The following is an 18,999-nucleotide window of genomic DNA, read 5'->3' as shown; positions in this document are numbered from 1 at the left end:
TATTGAGAATTATTCTGATTAAAGCACCAGAAAAAAAGGGGTTTTTGGGGGAGATTTGGGTTATTTACAGAGGAGGAAAGAATAATTTCATGGTCATTAAATAGTGTTATTAATAATAATTAATAATAATAATTATTAATAATTAATAATAATAATAAATAATAATAATAATGAGAATTTTTCTTATCCCCACGAGGACGAAAAAATCAAAATATAGAGATTTATATATTAATTTCTAGAAATAGCTCAGAGTCACTGGAAGGAGATGATTTTTGGGGTGAATTTGGGGTTTTTTGGGGTTTTTTTGGGGTTTTTGGGGTTTTTTGGGGTTTTTTTGGGGTTTTTTGGGGTGAATTTTTGGGATTTTTGGGGTGGATTTGGGGGTTTTTGGGGTTTTTTGGGGTTTTTTGGGGTGAATTTGTGGTTTTTTGGGTGAATTTGGGGGGTTTTGGGGTAAATTTGGGGGTTTTTGGGGTTTTTTGGGGTTTTTTGGGGTGAATTTTTGGGATTTTCGGGGTGGATTTGGGGGTTTTTGAGGTTTTTTGGGGTTTTTGGGGATCTACAACCTGGTGATGTCCCGGGGCGCTGGGAGCACAAACTAATGATAAAATAATAATAAAATAATAATAAAATAATAATAAAATAATAATAAAATAATAATAATAATAATAATAGTCCTTAACTGGGTGAAAGCAGCAGAAAAAACCAAAAAAAAATCCAAAATATAGAGATTTATATATTAATTTCTATAAATAGCTCAGAGTACCTGGAAGGAGATGATTTTTGGGTTTTTTGGGGGTTTTTTGGGGGTTTTTTGGGGTTTTTTTGGGGTGAATTTTTGGGATTTTTGGGGTGGATTTGGGGGTTTTTGAGGTTTTTTGGGGTTTTTTGGGGTTTTTTGGGGTCTACAACCTGGTGATGTCCTGGGGCGCTGGGAGCACAAATTAATGATAAAATAATAATAAAATAATAATAGTAATAAATTAATAATAATAATAATAATAATAATAATAATAATCCTTAACTGCGTGAAAGCAGCGGAAAAAACCAAAAAAAATCCAAAATATAGAGATTTATATATTAATTTCTATAAACAGCCCAGAGTCACTGGAAGGAGATGATTTTTGGGGTGAATTTGGGGTTTTTTGGGTTTTTTTGGGGTTTTTTTGGGGGTTTTTGGGGTGGATTTTGGGGTTTTTGGGGTTTTTTTGGGATCTACAACCTGGTGATGTCCTGGGGCGCTGGGAGCACAAATTAATGATAAAATAATAATAAAATAATAAAATAATAATAGTAATAAATTAATAATAATAATAATAATAATAATAATAATAATAATAATCCTTAACTGGATGAAAGCAGCAGAAAAAACCAAAAAAAATCCAAAATATAGAGATTTATATATTTATTTCTATAAACAGCCCAGAGTCCCTGGAAGGAGATGATTTTTGGGGTGAAATTTTGGGGTCGATTTCGGGGTTTTTTGGGTGAATTTCGGGGTTTTTTTGGGGTTTTTTGGGTCGATTTTGGGATTTTTTGGGGTTTTTTGGGTGGATTTGGGGGTTTTTTGGGCTCTACGACCTGGTGATGTCCTCGGCCGCGGGGGACACGACTTAATAAAATAATAATAATAATAATAATAATAATAATAATAATAATAATAATAATAAATATTATTATTATCCTTACACGGATGAAAGCACCAGAAATACCAAAAAATGTGTATATAGAGATTTATATATTAATTTCTATAAACAGCCCAGAGTCAGTCCCTGGCAGCAGATGATTTTTGGGGTGGATTTGGGGGTTTTTGGGTGGATTTCAGGGATTTTTTGGGTCGTTTTTGGGGTAAATTTTTGGGGTTTTGGGGTTTTTTTGGGTGGATTTCGGGATTTTTGGGTCAATTCGGGGGTTTTTTTTTCGGGGGGCTCTACAACCTCGTGATGTCCTCGGCCGCGGGGGACACAACTTAATAATAATAATAATAATAACAATAATAATAATAATTACTATTATTCTTATCCTTACACGGATGAAAGCACCAGAAAACCAAAAACCCGCGAATATAGAGATTTATATATTAATTTCTATAAACAGCCCAGAGTCAGTCCCGGGCAGGAGATGATTTTTGGGGTGGATTTGGGGTTTTTTGGGTCGTTTTTGGGGTGAATTTTTGGGGTTTTCGGGTGAATTTCGGGGATTTTTTAGGGTTTTTTGGGTAGATTTTGGGGTTTTTTGGGTAGATTTCGGGGTTTTTTGGGTCAATTCGGGGGGTTTTTTTTCGGGGGGCTCTACAACCTGGTGATGTCCTCGGCCGCGGGGTCACAACAATAATAAAATAATAATAATAATAATAATCAGAATTATCCTCACACGGATGAAAGCACCAGAAAACCGAAAACCCGTGAATATAGAGATTTATATATTAATTTCTATAAACAGCCCAGAGTCAGTCCCGGGCAGGAGATGATTTTTGGGGTCGATTTCGGGGATTTTTTGGGTCGTTTTGGGGGTTTTTTGGGTCGTTTTTGGGGTAAATTTTTGGGGTTTTGGGGTTTTTTTGGGTGGATTTCGGGGTTTTTTTTTTCGGGGGGCTCTACAACCTGGTGATGTCCTCGGCCGCGGCGGGCTGCGGAGGCTCCTCGGTGGCCGAAGCCGCGGAGGTTCCGCCGGGAGCCGCGGGAGCCGCGCGGGTTTTGGTGTTGGGCAGTCTGTGGTCCTTTTTCCACTTCATGCGGCGATTTTGGAACCAAATCTTGATCTGCCGCTCGGACAGGCAGAGCGAGTGAGCGATCTCGATCCTCCTCCTCCTCGTCAGGTAGCGGTTGAAGTGGAATTCTTTCTCCAGCTCCAGGACTTGCTGGCGGGTGTAGGCGGTGCGGGAGCGTTTGGGTTCTCCGCCCGAGAAATTGGGGTTGACTGCGGGGAGAAGAGAGGAGAGAGAGAGAGGAGAACGGGGCGGGAGGGATGGGGAGACGCGAGGAAGTGGTGTGGGGAGGGAGGGGGAAAAGGGGGGAAGAGGGAGGGATGGAAAAAAAAAGGAAGGGTGGGAGGGGAAAGGAGAGAAAAACGAAAAAACGCGAAAAAACGCTGAAAAACGCCCGAAAAAACGCGAAAAAACGCGAAAAAACGTGAAAAAACGTGAAAAAACGCCGAAAAAACGCCGAAAAAACCGCGAAAAAACGCCGAAAAAAGGCGAAAAACGGATTTAAAAAGATACAAAAAAAGCGGGAAAAAAAGAGAAAAATGATTAAAAACAGGGAAAAAAAGCTGAAAAACGTATTGAAAAATACACAAAAAAAACCAGGAAAAACAGAGAAAAAATGGTAAAAAGCAGAGAAAAAACGCGAAAAAATGCATTAAAAACACGCAGAAAATTCAAAAAAAAACCGGAAGAGAGAAGAAAGGACTAAAAACAGAGGAAAAGCGCCAAGAAATGCTTTGAGAAACACAGAGAAAAGACACAGAAAATACAAAAAAAAAAAGGGAAAAAACAGACAGAAAAGCATTGAAAAACACACAGGAAACACACAGCAAAAAACTGGAAAAAAACGGAGAAAAAAACGCTAAAAAACAGACAAAAACCAGCCAAAAACGGATTAAGAAACACACAGAAAACACAAAAAAAAATAGAAAAAAAACGGAGAAAAAAATGACAAAAACACACCAAAAAGGCCAAAAAATACACACAAAATACACAGAAAAAGCACACAAAAAACACCAATAAACTACACAGAAGCAAACGAAAAGATCCCAAAAATACAAAAAGCACCCAAAAAAAACCCCACCAAAAAACCACTCAAAAAAACCCAAAAAACCAACAAAAGACAACCAACCAGACAAAAATCACACACAAAAAAATAATCCAAAAAGTAGAAAAACACCCTAAAAAACAAAAAAAGAACCACACAAAAAATCCTACAAAAACTCGCAGATAACCAAGCGAAAAAATCCACAAAAAATCCACAAAAACCACTAAGAAAACCACAAAAAACCCTCAAAAAATATCCCCGGAAAGAAAAATAAAACGAAAACCGAAGAAAACTAAAGAAAACCAAAGAAAATGGGAAAAAAAAAAGGAAGGTGAAAAAAAAAAAGGAGAAATAATCTGAATTTTTAAAAAGACTAAAAGAGCAGAGCGGGGAAAAGAGCAAAAAAAAACAGGGAAAAAATATAAATAAAATAAAATAAAATAATAAAAACAAACCACGAAAGCGCAGAGGGGAAAAAAAAAACCAACTAATAAAATAAAAAACTACAAAAAAAGAGAAAAATCCAAAAACCACAAACAAACCCACAAAAACCAAACCAAACCAAACGAAAGAAACCAAAAAAAATAACCACCAAAAAATCCAAATAAACGAGCAAACGAAACCACCGGGAAAAAATAAATAAACGAACAAATAAACCCACGAAAAAAAATTTAAAATAATAAAAAAAACCAAACGCGGAATAAATAAATTCATTCATTAATTAACAAGCTCCGCTAAATAGATCGACAGAGAGGAAAAAAAACTCACCAAAAAGTCAGATAAACAACAAAAATAAAAACAAAACAAAGCAGAAAAAAATCAGATAATTTTTTTTTTTAAAATCAGGAAAAAAATCAGATCAACAGAAAAAAAACCCGACGCCGAATAAATAAATAAATAAATAAAATTTATAAAGAAATAAATTAAATAAATAAAAACTAAAAAAATAAATAAAACTCTCAAACGAAAAAAGAAAAAAAAGAAAAGACCGAAGAGCCACTCAGAGAAAAAAAAATCAAATAAACCGAGAAAAAAAACCACAATAAAAACTCACCGAGAAATCGAATAGCCAGGAGAAGACCACAAAAAACCCCAAAATAAATTAAAAAAAATTTTTAAAAATCGAAAAAATCGCAGCAAAAGAAGAAAGAAGGAAAGGAGAGGAGAACGCGACTCGACCGAAGGGAAACGTGGTGGGAAAAATAACAAATTTAGGGGGGAAAAAAGAGAATTTAGGGGAAAAAAAGAGAATTTAGGGGGAAAAAGAGATAAAACCCAACAGGAAAACGAGAGTGGATGGAGGGAGAGACGAGCAGAGCAGAAATAGAAAAACTGCGGGAGGAGAAACAGAAAAAAAACATTAAAAAAACCCCAAAACCACCAGGAAACAAACGGAAAAATCACCTAAATGGACAGGAAAAATAACAAATTTAGGGGAAAAAAAGAGAGAAAATCAGCAGGAAAACGCGCGAGGACAGAGGGAGAACCAGAAAATCAACGGAAAAAAAACCCCAAAAAAACCCAATAGGAAACAAGCGCGGGAATCGCCTCAATGGGCAGGAAAAATAACAAATTTAGGGGGAAAAAAGAGAATTTAGGGGAAAAAAGAGATTAAAACCCAGGAGGAAAATGAGCACGGATGGATGGAGAGCAGAGCAGAGCAGAAACAGAAAAACAGCTGAAAAAAACGCCAAAAAACCCCTAAAAAACCACAAGGAAACAAGCTCAGGAATCGCCTAAATGGGCAGGAAAAATAACAAATTTAGGGGGAAAAAAGAGATACAAACCCAGGAGGAAAACGAGAGCAGACGGACAGAGAGCCGAGCAGAGCAGAAACAGAAAATCAACGGGAAAAAAACAACACAAAAAAACCCCAAAAACAAACCAAATAAAACCACCAGGAAACAAGCGCGGCAATCGCTTAAATGGGCAGGAAAAATCACAAATTTAGGGGGAAAAAACGAGAATTTAGGGGGAAGAAAGAGATACAAACCCAGGAGGAAAACGCGCGCTGGACGGATGGAGAACGGAACAGAGCAGATAGAGAAAAACAGCTAAAAAAACCACCACAAAACCCCCCAAACCCATAAAACCACCAGGAAACAAGCGCGGGAATCGCCTCAATGGGCAGGAAAAATAACAAATTTAGGGGGTAAAAAGAGAATTTAGGGGAAAAAAGAGATACAAACCCAGGAGGAAAACGAGAGGGGATGGAGGGAGAGCAGAGTGGAGCAGAAACAGAAAAACAGCTGAAAAAACCACAAAAAAAAAACCAAAAACTAAAAAACCCACCAGGAAACAAACGGAGGAATCGCCTCAATGGGCAGGAAAAATAACAAATTTAGGGGAAAAAAAGAGAATTTAGGGGAAGAAAGAGATACAAACCCAGCAGGAAAACGAGAGCAGACGGACAGAGAGCCGAGCAGAGCAGAAACAGAAAATCAACGGGAAAAAACCACCACAAAACCCCCCAAACCCATAAAACCAGCAGGAAACAAGCGCAGGAATCGCCTAAATGGGCAGGAAAAATCACAAATTTAGGGGGAAAAAGAGATACAAACCCAGCAGGAAAACGAGAGTGGATGGAGGGAGAGCAGAGCAGAAACGGAAAAACTACGGGAGGAGAAACAGAAAAAAACACCAAAAAAACCCCCCAAACCCATAAAACCAACAGGAAACAAGCGCGGGAATCCCCTAAATGGGCAGGAAAAATCAGAAATTTAGGGGGGAAAAAAGAGAATTTAGGGGAAGAAAGAGATACAAACCCAGCAGGAAAACGAGAGTAGACGGACAGAGAGCCGAGCAGAGCAGAAACAGAAAATCAACGGGAAAAAAACCACCACAAAACCCCCCAAACCCATAAAACCAGCAGGAAACAAGCGCGGGAATCGCTTAAATGGGCAGGAAAAATAACAAATTTAGGGGAAAAAAGAGAATTTAGGGGGAAAAAAAGAGATACAAACCCAGGAGAAAAACGCGCGCTGGACGGATGGAGAACCGAACAGAGCAGATAGAGAAAAACAGCTGAAAAAACCACCAAAAAAATCCCCAAACCCATAAAACCACCAGGAAACAAGCGCGGGAATCGCCTCAATGGGCAATAAAAAACTCCGCGCGGCTCGAGGCTTTCCCCGGCCGCAACAAAAAAAAGGTGAATTATTGATGCCCGGCGAGCGTTGGGCTCGGAGCATCCATAACGGGCAGCGTTCGGCGCGGCTGGCCGCCGGAGAGAGGCCATAAAATTTATGGGGGATGTAATTACCCGGCGGCGGCCGTAAATCGCGCTCAATTGTGCTCCTCGGCTCGGCGGAGGGGAATAAAGTTGGAGAAAAAAGAGAGGGTGGAGAGGGAGAGGGAGAGAGAGGGGATGGGGTGGGAGAACGGGAGAACCGGGTGGGATAACGGGATAATGGGAGAATGGGATAATGGGATAACGGGAGAACCGGATGGGATAACCGGATGGGATGGGATGGGATGGGATGGGATGGGATGGGGAGTTGGATGGCCGGGAAGGGGAAAAATTAAAAATAATAATGATTTAGGGTGAGGAGAGAATCAGAGTGAGGGGATGGGATGGGATAACGGGATGGGATGGGATGGGATGGGATGGGATGGAAACGGGAAAGGGGAAAAATTAAAAATAATAATAATTTAGGGTGAGGAGAGAATCAGAGAGAGAATCAGAGAGAGAATCAGAGAGAGAATCAGAGAGAGAATCAGAGAGAGAAGTGGGAAGTGGAGTTGGATGTCCGGGAAGGAGATAAAATTGGAAATAATAATAATTTAGGGTGAGGAGAGAATCAGAGAGAGGGGAGGAAAGTGGAGTGGGATGGGATGGGATGGGGAGTTGGATGTCAAAAAGGGGAAAAATTAAAAATTATAATAATTTAGGGTGAGAAGAGAATCAGAGAGAGAATCAGGGAGAGAATCAGGGAGAGAATCAGAGAGAGGGGAGGAAAGTGGAGTGGGATGGAGAGCAGGATGGCCAGGAAGGGAAAAAGTTAAAAACAATAATAATTTAGGGTGAAATTCAGGGTGAGGAGAGAATCAGAGAGAGAATCAGAGAGAGAAGTGGGAAGTGGATTTGGATGTCCGGGAAGGAGATAAAATTGGAAATAATAATAATTTAGGGTGAGGAGAGAATCAGAGAGAGAAGAGAGAGAATCAGAGTGAAAATCAGAGAGAAGTGGAAAGTGGAGTGGGAAGGGGAGTTGGATGTCCTGGAAGGGAAAAAATTAAAAATAATAATAATTCAGAGTGAGGAGAGAATCAAATTGGAAATAATAATAATTTAGAGTGAGGAGAGAATCAGAGAAAGGGGAAGAGAGAGGGAAGAGTTAGAAGGATGGAAAGTGGAGTGGGACGGGGAGGAGGTGGAAGATGTCCGGGAAAGGAATAAAATTAAAAATAACAATAATTTAGGGTGAAATTCAGGGTGAGGAGAGAATCAGAGAGAGAATTAGGGAGAGAATCAGAGAGAGAATCAGAGAGAGGTGGAAAGTGGAATGGGAAGGGGAGCAGGATGTCCGGGAAAGGGGAAAAATTAAAAATAATAATAATTCTGGGTGAAATTCAGGTTGAGAAGAGAACCAGAGAGAGGTGGAAAGTGGAGTTGGATATCCGGGAAGGAGATAAAATTGGAAATAATAATAATTTAGGGTGAGGAGAGAATCAGAGTGAGGGAAAGAGAGGGAAAGGTGAGAAGTGGAGTTGGATGGAGAGGTGGAAATGTCCGGGAAGGGAATAAAATTAAAAATAATAATAATTTAGGGTGAGGAGAGAATCAGAGAGAGGGGAAGAGAGAGAAAAGTGGAAATCAGCCCGGGGTGAGGAGGAAGAGGAGGAGGAAATGTCCTGGAAAGGAATAAAAATTAAAAATAATAATTCAGGGTGAGGAGAGAATCAGAGAGAGGGGAAGAGAGGGAAAGGAATAAAAATTAAAAATAATAATTCAGGGTGAGGAGAGAATCAGAGAGAGGGGAAGAGAGGGAAAGGAATAAAATTAAAAATAATAAAAATTCAAGGTGAGGAGAGAGAGGGGAAAGGATGGGAGAGAGCCAAGTGTGGAATCGACCCGGGATGAGGAGGAGGAGGAGGAAAGGAATCAAATTCCCCAAAAAAATAATAATTCAGAGTGAGGAGAGAATCAGAGTGAGGGGAAGAGAGAGAATCGGCCCGGGACGGGGAGGAGGTGAAGAAATTTTATATAAAATGATATAAAAAATTCAGAGTGAGAGGAGAGAGAGGGAAAAATCAGAGTAAGAAGAGTGAGGGGAAGAGATGAGAGAGACAGAGAGGTGTAGAATTAGCCCAGGAGGAGGAGGAGGAGGAGGAGGAAGATCTCGTGGAAGAGAATAAAATTTTTTAAAAAATATTAAAAATTCAGAGTGAGAAGAGAGAGGGAAAGAGATGAGAGAAATGTGGAATCAGCCCGGGACCAGGAGGAGGAGGAGAAGAAATTCTGCTCTGGTGGAAGGAAAAAAACCTCAATTTTTATAAAATCAGAGTGAGGAGAGAGAGGAGAGGAGATGAGATAGAGAGTGAAGTGTAGATCGGCTCGGGACCAGGAGGAAGAGGAGGAAGAGGAGGAAGATCTGGTGGAAAGGAATAAAATAAAAATTTCAGAGTGAAGAGAGGCGAAGAGATGGGACAGAGAGTGAAGTGTAGATCGGCTCGGGACCAGGAGGAAGAGGAGGAAGAGGAGGAAAAGAAGAGAAGGAAGAGGAGGAAAAGGAGGAAACTCTGGTGGAAAGGAATAGAATCAAAACGATTTCAGAGTGAGCAGAGAGAGGAGAAGAGATGAGACAGAGAGCCAAGTGGGCAATCGGTCCGGGACCAGGAGGAGGAGGAGGAAGAGGAGGAAGCTCTGGTGGAAAGGAATAGAACAAAATAAAAAGAAATTCAGAGTGAGCAGAGAGAGGAGAAGAGATGAAACAGAGAGTCAAGTGTGGAATCGGTCCGGGACTCGAAGGAGGAGGAGGAAGAGGAGGAAGAGGAGGAAGAAGAGAAGAGGAGGAAACTCTGGTGGAAAGGAATAGAACAAAATAAAAACAATTTCAGGGTGAAGAGAGGAGATGAAACAGAGAGCAGCGCGCAAACCAACCCGGGACCCGGAGGAGGAGGAGGAGGAAGAGGAGCAAACTCTCGTGGAAAGGAATAGAATAAAATAAAATAAAAACCATTTCAGAGTGAGCAGAGAGATGAGATGAAACAGAGAGCCAAGTGTGGAATCAACCCGGGACCCGGAGGAGGAGGAGGAGGAGGAAGAGGAGGAAACTCTGGTGGAAAGGAATAAAATAAAAACAATTTCAGAGCGAGGAGAGGAGAGGAGATGAGATGAAACAGAGAGCAGCGCGCAAATCAACCCGGGACCAGGAGGAGGAGGAAGAGGAGAAGAGGAGGAAACTGGTGGAAAGGAATAGAACAAAATAAAAACAATTTCAGGGTGAAGAGAGGAGATGAAACAGAGAGCAGCGCGCAAACCAACCCGGGACCCGGAGGAGGAGGAGGAGGAGGAGGAGGAGGACGAGGCGCCAAAGCCAACTTTTCCTACCGGTGCTGACGTGGATTTTTTTCATCCAGGGGTAAACTACGGGCGCTTTGGGCGCCGCCGCTCCGGCCTCGGGCTGCTCGGGCTGCGCGCACTGCCCCGCGGCCGAGGGCAGCGCCTCGCAGAGCTGCGCCTTCTCCGCCAGGTGCTGCCTGCCTCCTCCTCCTCCTCCTCCTCCTCCTCCTCCTCCTCCTCCTCCTCCACCTCCTCCTCCTCCTCCTGCCCTGTGGAGCCCCCCGCAGCTGTAGGGCCGCTCGGGGAAAGCCGCCCGAGGCACCGGGAAGAGCTCCGGGATGTGCTGCTGCTGCTGCTGCTGCTGCTGTTGAGGAGCAAATCCCGAATCCCTGGCCCGGTAATAATCCGGACTGTGCTCGGGGATGTAATTATTTTGCGAATATTCCTCGCATGGAGGGAATTTCGGATCGATGTAGTTAGAGTCCATCAAATAAGAGCTCATGATCATTAATTTCGGGAGTGGGAAATAATTTTTCTCGCTTTGTCGTTTTTCTGCTCCATAAAGCCCTCCTACTCGCGGCGACCCCGTAAAGTTACTTTCACCATGTGACAGCCGCGGCCAATCGCGGGGAGGTGGTCAGGCCCCGGATAAGGAACCCAAAGAGCCGCAAAATGCACCCAAAACGGGCGGGGGGGGAGGGGCAGGGCTGGGGGGGGAGGGGAGAGAGAGGGGGGAGGGGAGATGGAGGAGGTCGGGGGGGTTTGGGGGGAAAAAAAAACCGCCTGGGGTGGGGAGGAGGGAGTGGAAAATCCGTCAGGTTTGTCCAAATTGTGAGCTGGGGTGAGGAGGAGGAGCTCAAAAATCCATCGAATTCATCCAAATTGCCAGTTGAGGTGAGAAGGAACTAAAAAAATCCATGGAATTCAGCCAAATCACGAGCTGAGGTGAGGAGAAGGAACTGAAAAATCCATAGAATTCATCCAAATTGCCAGTTGAGGCGAGAAGGAACTCAAAAATCCATCGAATTCATCCAAATCACGAGCCGAGGTGAGGAGAATTAACTCAAAAATCTGTAAAATTCATCCAAATGGTTCAATTTGCCCAATTTGGGGAGAGGGGAGAACCCAGGGTGAGGAGAAGGAAGTAAAAAAATCCATAAAATTCATCCAAATCGCGAGTTTGGGTGAAGAGGAGGAACTGAAAAATCCATCGAATTCATCCAAATGGTTCAATTTGCCCAGTTTGGGGAGAGGGGAGAACCCAGGGTGAGGAGAAGGAAGTAAAAAATCCATAAAATTCATCCAAATCGTGAGTTTGGGTGGGGAGGAGGGAGTGGAAAATCCGTCAGGTTTGTCCAAATTGTGAGCTGGGGTGAGGAGGAGGGAGTGGAAAATCCGTCAGATTTATCCAAATTGCCAGTTGAGGCGAGAAGGAACTCAAAAATCCATGGGATTCACCCAAATTGTGAGCTGAGGTGAGGAGAAGGAACTGAAAAATCCATAGAATTCATCCAAATTGTGAGCTGGGGTGAGGAGGAGGAGCTCAAAAATCCATCGAATTCATCCAAATCGCGAGTTTGGGTGAAGAGGAGGAACTGAAAAATCCATAGAATTCATCCAAATGGTTCAATTTGCCCAATTTGGGTGAGGGGAGAACCCAGGGTGAGGAGAAGGGAGCAGAAAATCCATCAAATTCATCCAAATCTTGAGTTTGGTCGAGGAGAAGGAACTGAAAAAATCCATCAGATTCATCCAAATCATGAGTTGAGGTGAGGAGGAGGAACTCAAAATTCCATCGAATTCATCCAAATCGTGAGTTGGGGTGAGGAGGAGGGAGTGGAAAATCCGTCAGGTTTATCCAAATTGCCAGTTGAGGTGAGAAGGAACTCAAAAATCCATGGAATTCAGCCAAATCGCGAGTTAGGGTGAGAGGAGAGCCCAGGGTGAGGAGAAGGGAACAGAAAATCCGTAAAATTCATCCAAGTCTTGAGTTTGGTTGAGGAGAAGGAACTGAAAAATCCATAAAATTAATCCAAATTGCAAGTTGAGGTGAGGAGAAGAAACTGAAAAATCCATCAAATTCACCCAAATGGTTCAATTTGCCAAATTTAGGGTGAGGGGAGAACCCAGGCTGAGGAGAAGGGAGCGGAAAATCCATCAAATTCATCCAAATCATGAGTTGAGGTGAGGAGAAGGAACTGAAAAATCCATAAAATTCACCCAAATTGCCAGCTGGGGTGAAGAGAAGGAACTGAAAAATCCGCAAAATTCACCCAAATGGTTCAATTTGCCCAGTTTGGGTGAGAGGAGAGCCCAGGGTGAGGAAAAAGAACCCAAAAATCCATCAAATTCACCCAAATCACGAGTTTTGGGGAGGAGAAGGAACTGAAAAAAATCCATAAAATTCATCCAAATGGCAATTTGGGGTGAGGAAAAAGAACCAAAAAAATCCATAAAATTCACCCAAATGGCTCAATTTGCCCAATTTGGAAGAGGGGAGAACCCAGGCTGAGGAAAAAGAACCCAAAAATCCATAAAATTCACCCAAATCTCTCGATTTCCCCAATTTAGGATGAGGGGAGAACCCAGGCTGAGGATAAAGAACCCAAAAATCCATAAAATTCACCCAAATCAGTCAATTTGCCAAATTTAGGGTGAGGGGAGAACCCAGGCTGAGGATAAAGAACCCAAAAATCCATAAAGTTCCCCCAAATCGTGAATGGAGGCCATGGGGAGATCAAAAACCCCAAAAATCCATCAAATTCACCCAAATGGTTCAATTCCCCAAATTTGGGGTGAGAGGAGAGCCCAGGGTGAGGAGAAAGAACCCAAAATGCCCCAAAATGTGCTCAGCCTGGGGGGATTTGGGGTTTGGGATGATTTGGGGTAAAAGGGAAGCTCAGGACCCCAATAAAGAACCCAAAATGCCCCAAAATGTGCCCAGATTAGGGGATTTGGGGTTTGGGATGATTTGAGGTAAAAGGGAAGGTAAAAGGGAAGCTCAGGACCCCAATAAAGAACCCAAAATTCCCCAAAATGTGCCCAGATTAGGGGATTTGGGGTTTGGGATGATTTGGGGTGGAAGGGAAGCTCAGGACCCCAATAAAGAACCCAAAACGCCCCAAAATGCACCCAGATGGGGGAATTTGGGGTTTGGGATGATTTGGGGTGAAAGGGAAGCTCAGGACCCCAATAAAGAACCCAAAACGCCCCAAAATGTGCTCAGCCTGGGGGGATTTGGGGTTTGGGATGATTTGGGATGATTTGGGATGATTTGGGATGATTTGGGGTGAAAGGGCAGCTCAGGACCCCAATAAAGAACCCAAAATGCCCCAAAATGCACCCAGATTGGGGGATCTGGGATGATTTGGGGTGAAAGGGCAGCTCAGGACCCCAATAAAGAACCCAAAATGTGCCCAGATGGGGGGATTTGGGGTTTGGGATGATTTGGGGTGGAAGGGCAGCTCAGGATCCCAATAAAGAACCCAAAACTCCCCAAAATGTGCTCAGCCTGGGGGAATTTGGGGTTTGGGATGATTTGGGGTAAAAGGGAAGCTCAGGACCCCAATAAAGAACCCAAAATGTGCTCAGCCTGGGGGAATTTGGGGTTTGGGATGATTTGGGGTAAAAGGGAAGCTCAGGACCCCAATAAAGAACCCAAAATGCCCCAAAATGTGCTCAGCCTGGGGGGATTTGGGGTTTGGGATGATTTGGGGTAAAAGGGCAGCTCAGGACCCCAATAAAGAACCCAAAACTCCCCAAAATGTGCTCAGCCTGGGGGGATTTGGGGTTTGGGATGATTTGGGGTGAAAGGGCAGCTCAGGACCCCAATAAAGAACCCAAAATGCCCCAAAATGTGCCCAGATGGGGGGATTTGGGGTGGGAGGGGATTTGGGGCGAAAGGGCAGCTCAGGACCCCAATAAAGAACCCAAAATGCCCCAAAATGCACCCATGAGATGGATTTGGGATCGTTTAGGGTGTTTAGGGATGGCTTGGGGTGGGTTTGGGTCGGTTTAGGGTGGGTTTTGGGTGGGTTTGGGATAGTTTGGGATGATTTGGGGTTGGTTTGGGATGGTTTGGGGTCAGTTTAGGATGTGTTTGGGATGGTTTGGTGCTGGTTTGGGTGGCTTGGGTTGGATTTGGGGTCATTTGGGATGGTTTGGGACGGTTTTGGGGTTGGTTTGGTTTGGGTTTGGGATGGTTTGGGGTCAGTTTAGGATGTGTTTGGGATAGTTTGGGATGGTTTGGTGCAGGTTTGGATGGCTTGGGTCGGGTTGGGGGAGGTTTTGGGTGGTTTGGGATGGTTTGGGGTGAGTTGGGATGGTTTGGGGTCAGTTTAGGGTGTGTTTGGGATAGTTTCGTGCAGGTTTGGATGGCGTGGGTTTGGGGTTGGGTTTAGGATGGTTTGGGAAGGTCTGGGGTGCTATGGGGTTGGTTTGGGGATGGTTTGGGTGGCTTGGGATGGTTTGGGATTCTTTGGGTGGTTTTGGGTGGTTTGGGATGGTTTGGGGCTGGTTTGGGTTAGGTTTGGGGTGCGTTTGGTTGGTTTGAGGTCAGTTTAGGGTGTGTTTGGGATGGTCTGGGGCGCTATGGGGTGAGTTTGGGGATGTTTTGGGTGGTTTGGGGTGATTTAGGATGGGCTTGGGATGGTTTGAGGTGAGTTTGGGTGTTTTGGGATGGTTTGGGGTGGTTTAAGATGGCTTGGGGTGGGTTTGGGATGTTTTGGGGCAGTGTGGGATGAGTTTAGGATGGTTTGGGGTGGTTTGGGATGGTTTGGGATGGTTTGAGGTGAGTTTGGGCGGTTTAAGATGGTTTGGGGTGTTTTGGGATGGTTTGGGGTGGTTTAAGATGGCTTGGGGTGGGTTTGGGATGTTTTGGGGAAGTGTGGGATGAGTTTAGGATGGTTTGGGGTGGTTTGGGATGGTTTGGGGTGAGTTTGGGTGGTTTGGGATGGTTTGGGGTGCTTTGGGGTGATTTGGGATGGTTTAGGGAAGTTTGGGGTGAGTTTGGGTGGTTTATGATGCTCTAGGGTAGGTTTGGGGTGGCTTTGGGGTTGTTTGAAGTTGTTTGGGGCGATTCGGGGTGGTTTGGGGTGATTTGAGATTGTTTGGGGTGGTTTGGGGTGGTTTTGGGGCACTTTTGGGATGCTTTGGGGTGGTTTAGGGTCTCTTGGGGTGTTTTGGGAAGGTTCAGGCTGAGTTTGGGGTATTTTGGGATGCTTTAGGGATGCTTTGGGGTATTTTGGGGCAGTTTGGGATGCTTTAGGGTGGTTATGGGTATTTTGGGATGCCTTTGGGGTATTTGGGGTACTTTGGGGCAGTTTGGGGTATTTTGGGGCAGTTTGGGGTATTTTGGGATGCTTTTGGGGTATTTTGGGGCAGTTTGGGGCATTTTGGGGCAGTTTGGGATCCTCTAGGGTGGCTTAAGGGTACTTTGGGATGATTTTGGGGTATTTTGGGGCAGTTTGGGATATTTTGGGATGATTTTGGGGTATTTTGGGGTATTTTGGGGTATTTTGGGGTATTTTGGGGCAGTTTGGGGCAGTTTGGGGTATTTCGGGATTGGTCACCAACCCCAACCCCCGCTGACCCCAAGGTCTCTCTCTCCTCTCCTCCAAACCCCAAAAATTTCCCAGGAATTTTTGGGGGAAAAACAACCCCAAACCCCCAATCCCCACCCCCTGCAGTTATTGGGATTTTGTTAGGATTTTAACCCTTTTGGGGTTTTTTTTAAACTCCTTTTTGGGTTTTTTAAACCCTTTTAATTTGTTTTTTAAACTCCTTTTTGGGGTTTTTAACTCCTTTTTGGGGTTTTAACTCCATTTTGGGGTTTTTAACTCCTTTTGGGGTTTTTAACTCCCATTTGGGGTTTTTAACTCCTTTTTGGGGTTTTTAACTCCATTTTGGGGTTTTTAACTCTTTTTTAGGGTTTTAACTCCCATTTGGGGTTTTTAACTCCCATTTGGGGTTTTTAACTCCTATTTGGGGTTTTTAAACTTCTTTCAGGGTTTTAACTCCGTTTTGGGGTTTTTAAACTCCTTTTGGGGTTTTTAACGCCTTTTGGGGTTTTTAACTCCTTTTTGAGGTTTTTAATTCCTTTTTGGGGTTTTTAACTCCTTTTTAGGGTTTTAACTCCTATTTGGGGTTTTTAACTCCTTTTTAGGGTTTTAACTCCTATTTGGGGTTTTCAACTCCCTTTTGGGTTTTTCCAACCCTTTTTCTGGGAACTTTAACCCTTTTTTAGCCTTTCACCCTTTTTTTTAGTTTTCTCAACCCTTTTCACCATCCCAACCCTTTTTTTCCCACTTTTTAAACCCATTTTTCAGCATTTTACCTTTTTCCCCCTTTTTTTAACCCTTTTTACCACTTTAACCCTTTTTTTGCTTTTTTAACCCTTTTTAGGACTTTAACCCTATTTTTTTCACTTTTTAACCCATTTTTTGCCATTTTCCCTTTTTCCCCTTTTTTAACCCATTTCACTTTAACCCTTTTTTTTGCCACTTTAACCCTTTTTACTTTAACCCTTTTTCCCTTCCCTTTTTTCCCCAATTTTTCAGCATTTCCCCTTTTTTTGCTTTTTTTTTCACTTTTGAACCCATTTTTCAGCATTTTCCCTTCTCCCCCTTTTTTAACCCATTTTACGACTTTAACCTTTTTTTTTCGTTTTTTTAACCCATTTCCCCTTTTTTTCCTCTTTCTTAACCCTTTTTAGGACTTTTAACCCTTTTTTTCCCCCTGCTTTTTAACCCTTTTTTCACCATTTCCCCATTTTCCCCTTTTCCCCCCATTCTACCCCTTTAACCCTTTTTTTTCCCACTTTTTTAACCCTTTTTTTTCACCGTTTCCCCATTTTTTTCGCTTTTTGAACCCTTTTTCTTCACTTTTTTAACCCTTTTTCCACCATTTCCCCCTTTTTCCCCTTTTTTCCCCCATTCTACTCCTTTAACCCTTTTTTTCGCTTCCCTTTTTTACCCATTTTTCAGCATTTTCCCTTTTTTCCCACTTTTTTAACCCATTTTTCACCATTTCCCCCTCCCCCCCATTTTTAACCCTTTTTTCCCACTTTTATCACCATTTCCCCATTTTTTCCACTTTTTTAAACCCTTTTTTCCACCTTTTTAACCCTTTTATCACCATTTCCCCATTTTTTCGCTTTTTTAACCCTTTTTTCCCCACTTTTTTAACCCATTTTTCACCATTTTCCCTTTTTTTCACTTTTTTCTCACTTTTTTAACCCCTTTTTCCCCATTTCCCCCATTTTTTCCCCTTTCTCCCCCATCCCACCCCTTTAACCCTTTTTTTTCCCCACTTTTTTAACCCTTTTTTCACCATTTCCCCATTTTTTTCGCTTTTTAAACCCTTTTTTCACAATTCTACCTTTTTTTTGCTTTTTTAACCTTTTTTCCCCCTTTTTAACCCTTTTTAGGACTTTGTTTTTTTCCTTTTTTTTTTTTTTCCGTTTTTCACCATTTCCCCATTTTTTTCGCTTTTTTAACCCTTTTTTCACCTTTTTAACCCATTTTTTCACCATTTCCCTTTTTTTCCCCATTTTTCCCCATTTTTCCCCATTTTTAACCCCTTTTCCCACTTTTTAAACCCTTTTTTCACCATTTCCCCATTTTTAACCCTCTTTTTTCACTTTTTTCACCCTTTTTTCACAATTCTACCTTTTTTCGCTTTTTTAACCTTTTTTCCCCACTTTTTAAACCCTTTTTTTCCACTTTTTTAACCCCTTTTTCCCCATTTTCCCCATTTTCCCCCATTCTACCCCATTAACCCTTTTTTTTCCCCACTTTTTTAACCCTTTTTTCACCATTTCCCCATTTTTTTCGCTTTTTTAACCCTTTTTTCCCCCATTTTTAACCCTTTTTCTTCACTTTTTTAACCCATTTTTCCCCAATTTCCCCCATTTTCCCCCATTTTTCCCCCTTTCTCCCCCATCCCACCCCTTTAACCCTTTTTCCCCACTTTTTAACCCATTTTTCACCATTTCCCCTTTTTTTTCGCTTTTTTAACCCTTTTTTCCCCACATTTTTAACCCTTTTCCCACAATTCTACATTTTTTTCGCTTTTTAAACCTTTTTTTCCCCCTTTTGAATCCTTTTTAAGACTTTGGTTTTTTCCTCTTTTTTTTCACCCATTTTTCAGCATTTTCCCCTTTTTTCCCCCTTTTTTTCCCCACTTTTTTAACCCTTTTTTCACCATTTCCCTATTTCCCCCCATTTTTTAACCCTTTTTTTCCCCATTTTTAACCCTTTTTCTTCCCTTTTTTAACCCATTTTCCCCCATTTTCCCCATTTTTCCCCATTTTTCCCCATTTTTTCCCCATTCTACCCCATTAACCCTTTTTTCTTCACTTTTTTAACCCTTTTTTCGCCATTTCCCCATTTCCCCCTTTTTGAAACCTTTTTTGCCCCAATTTTTTAACCCTTTTTTCACCATTTCCCCCCCATTTTCTAACCCTTTTTCCCATTTTTTTAACCCTTTTTCTTCACTTTTTTAACCCCATTTTCCCCTTTTTTCCCCATTTTTCCCCCTTTTTTCCCCATTCCACCCCTTTAACCCTTTTTTTCCCACTTTTTAACCCTTTTTTCGCCATTTCCCCATTTCCCCCCATTTTTTAACCCTTTTTTCACTTTTTAAACCCTTTTTTTCCACTTTTTTAACCCATTTTTCCCCATTTTTCCCCATTTTTCCCCATTTTCCCCCATTCTACCCCATTAACCCTTTTTTTCCCACTTT

The 18,999-nt window shown here is 42.4% G+C and overlaps 2 protein-coding genes across 3 annotated transcripts in view; one reads left to right on the top strand and one right to left on the bottom strand.

The window, feature by feature from the left end:
- The window catches only part of LOC146425770 (chromobox protein homolog 5-like), a 411,406-nt gene that overhangs the window by 134,557 nt on the left and 257,850 nt on the right, over window positions 1-18,999 (top strand). The window lies entirely within an intron of this gene.
- HOXC4 (homeobox C4) lies at window positions 784-10,848 on the bottom strand. 2 transcript variants are annotated; one of them, XM_085041317.1, is made up of 3 exons: window positions 10,306-10,848; window positions 2,604-2,919; window positions 784-912 (listed from the first exon to the last, which is right to left on the bottom strand). In XM_085041317.1, the coding sequence occupies exons 1-3, from the start codon at window positions 10,763-10,765 to the stop codon at window positions 906-908; spliced, it is 783 nt and encodes a 260-aa protein (XP_084897443.1). In that variant the 5' UTR covers window positions 10,766-10,848; the 3' UTR covers window positions 784-905. The 2 variants fall into 2 exon arrangements, with proteins under 2 accessions (XP_084897443.1, XP_084897444.1); XM_085041318.1 differs by lacking the exon at window positions 784-912 and having other exon boundaries at window positions 2,586-2,919.

The sequence above is a fragment of the Lichenostomus cassidix genome, chromosome 29 (assembly GCF_008360975.1).
Source record: "Lichenostomus cassidix isolate B80296 chromosome 29, HeHo_3.0, whole genome shotgun sequence".
Classification (NCBI taxonomy): domain Eukaryota; kingdom Metazoa; phylum Chordata; class Aves; order Passeriformes; family Meliphagidae; genus Lichenostomus; species Lichenostomus cassidix.
This window is presented reverse-complemented; position numbering and strand designations above follow the sequence as displayed.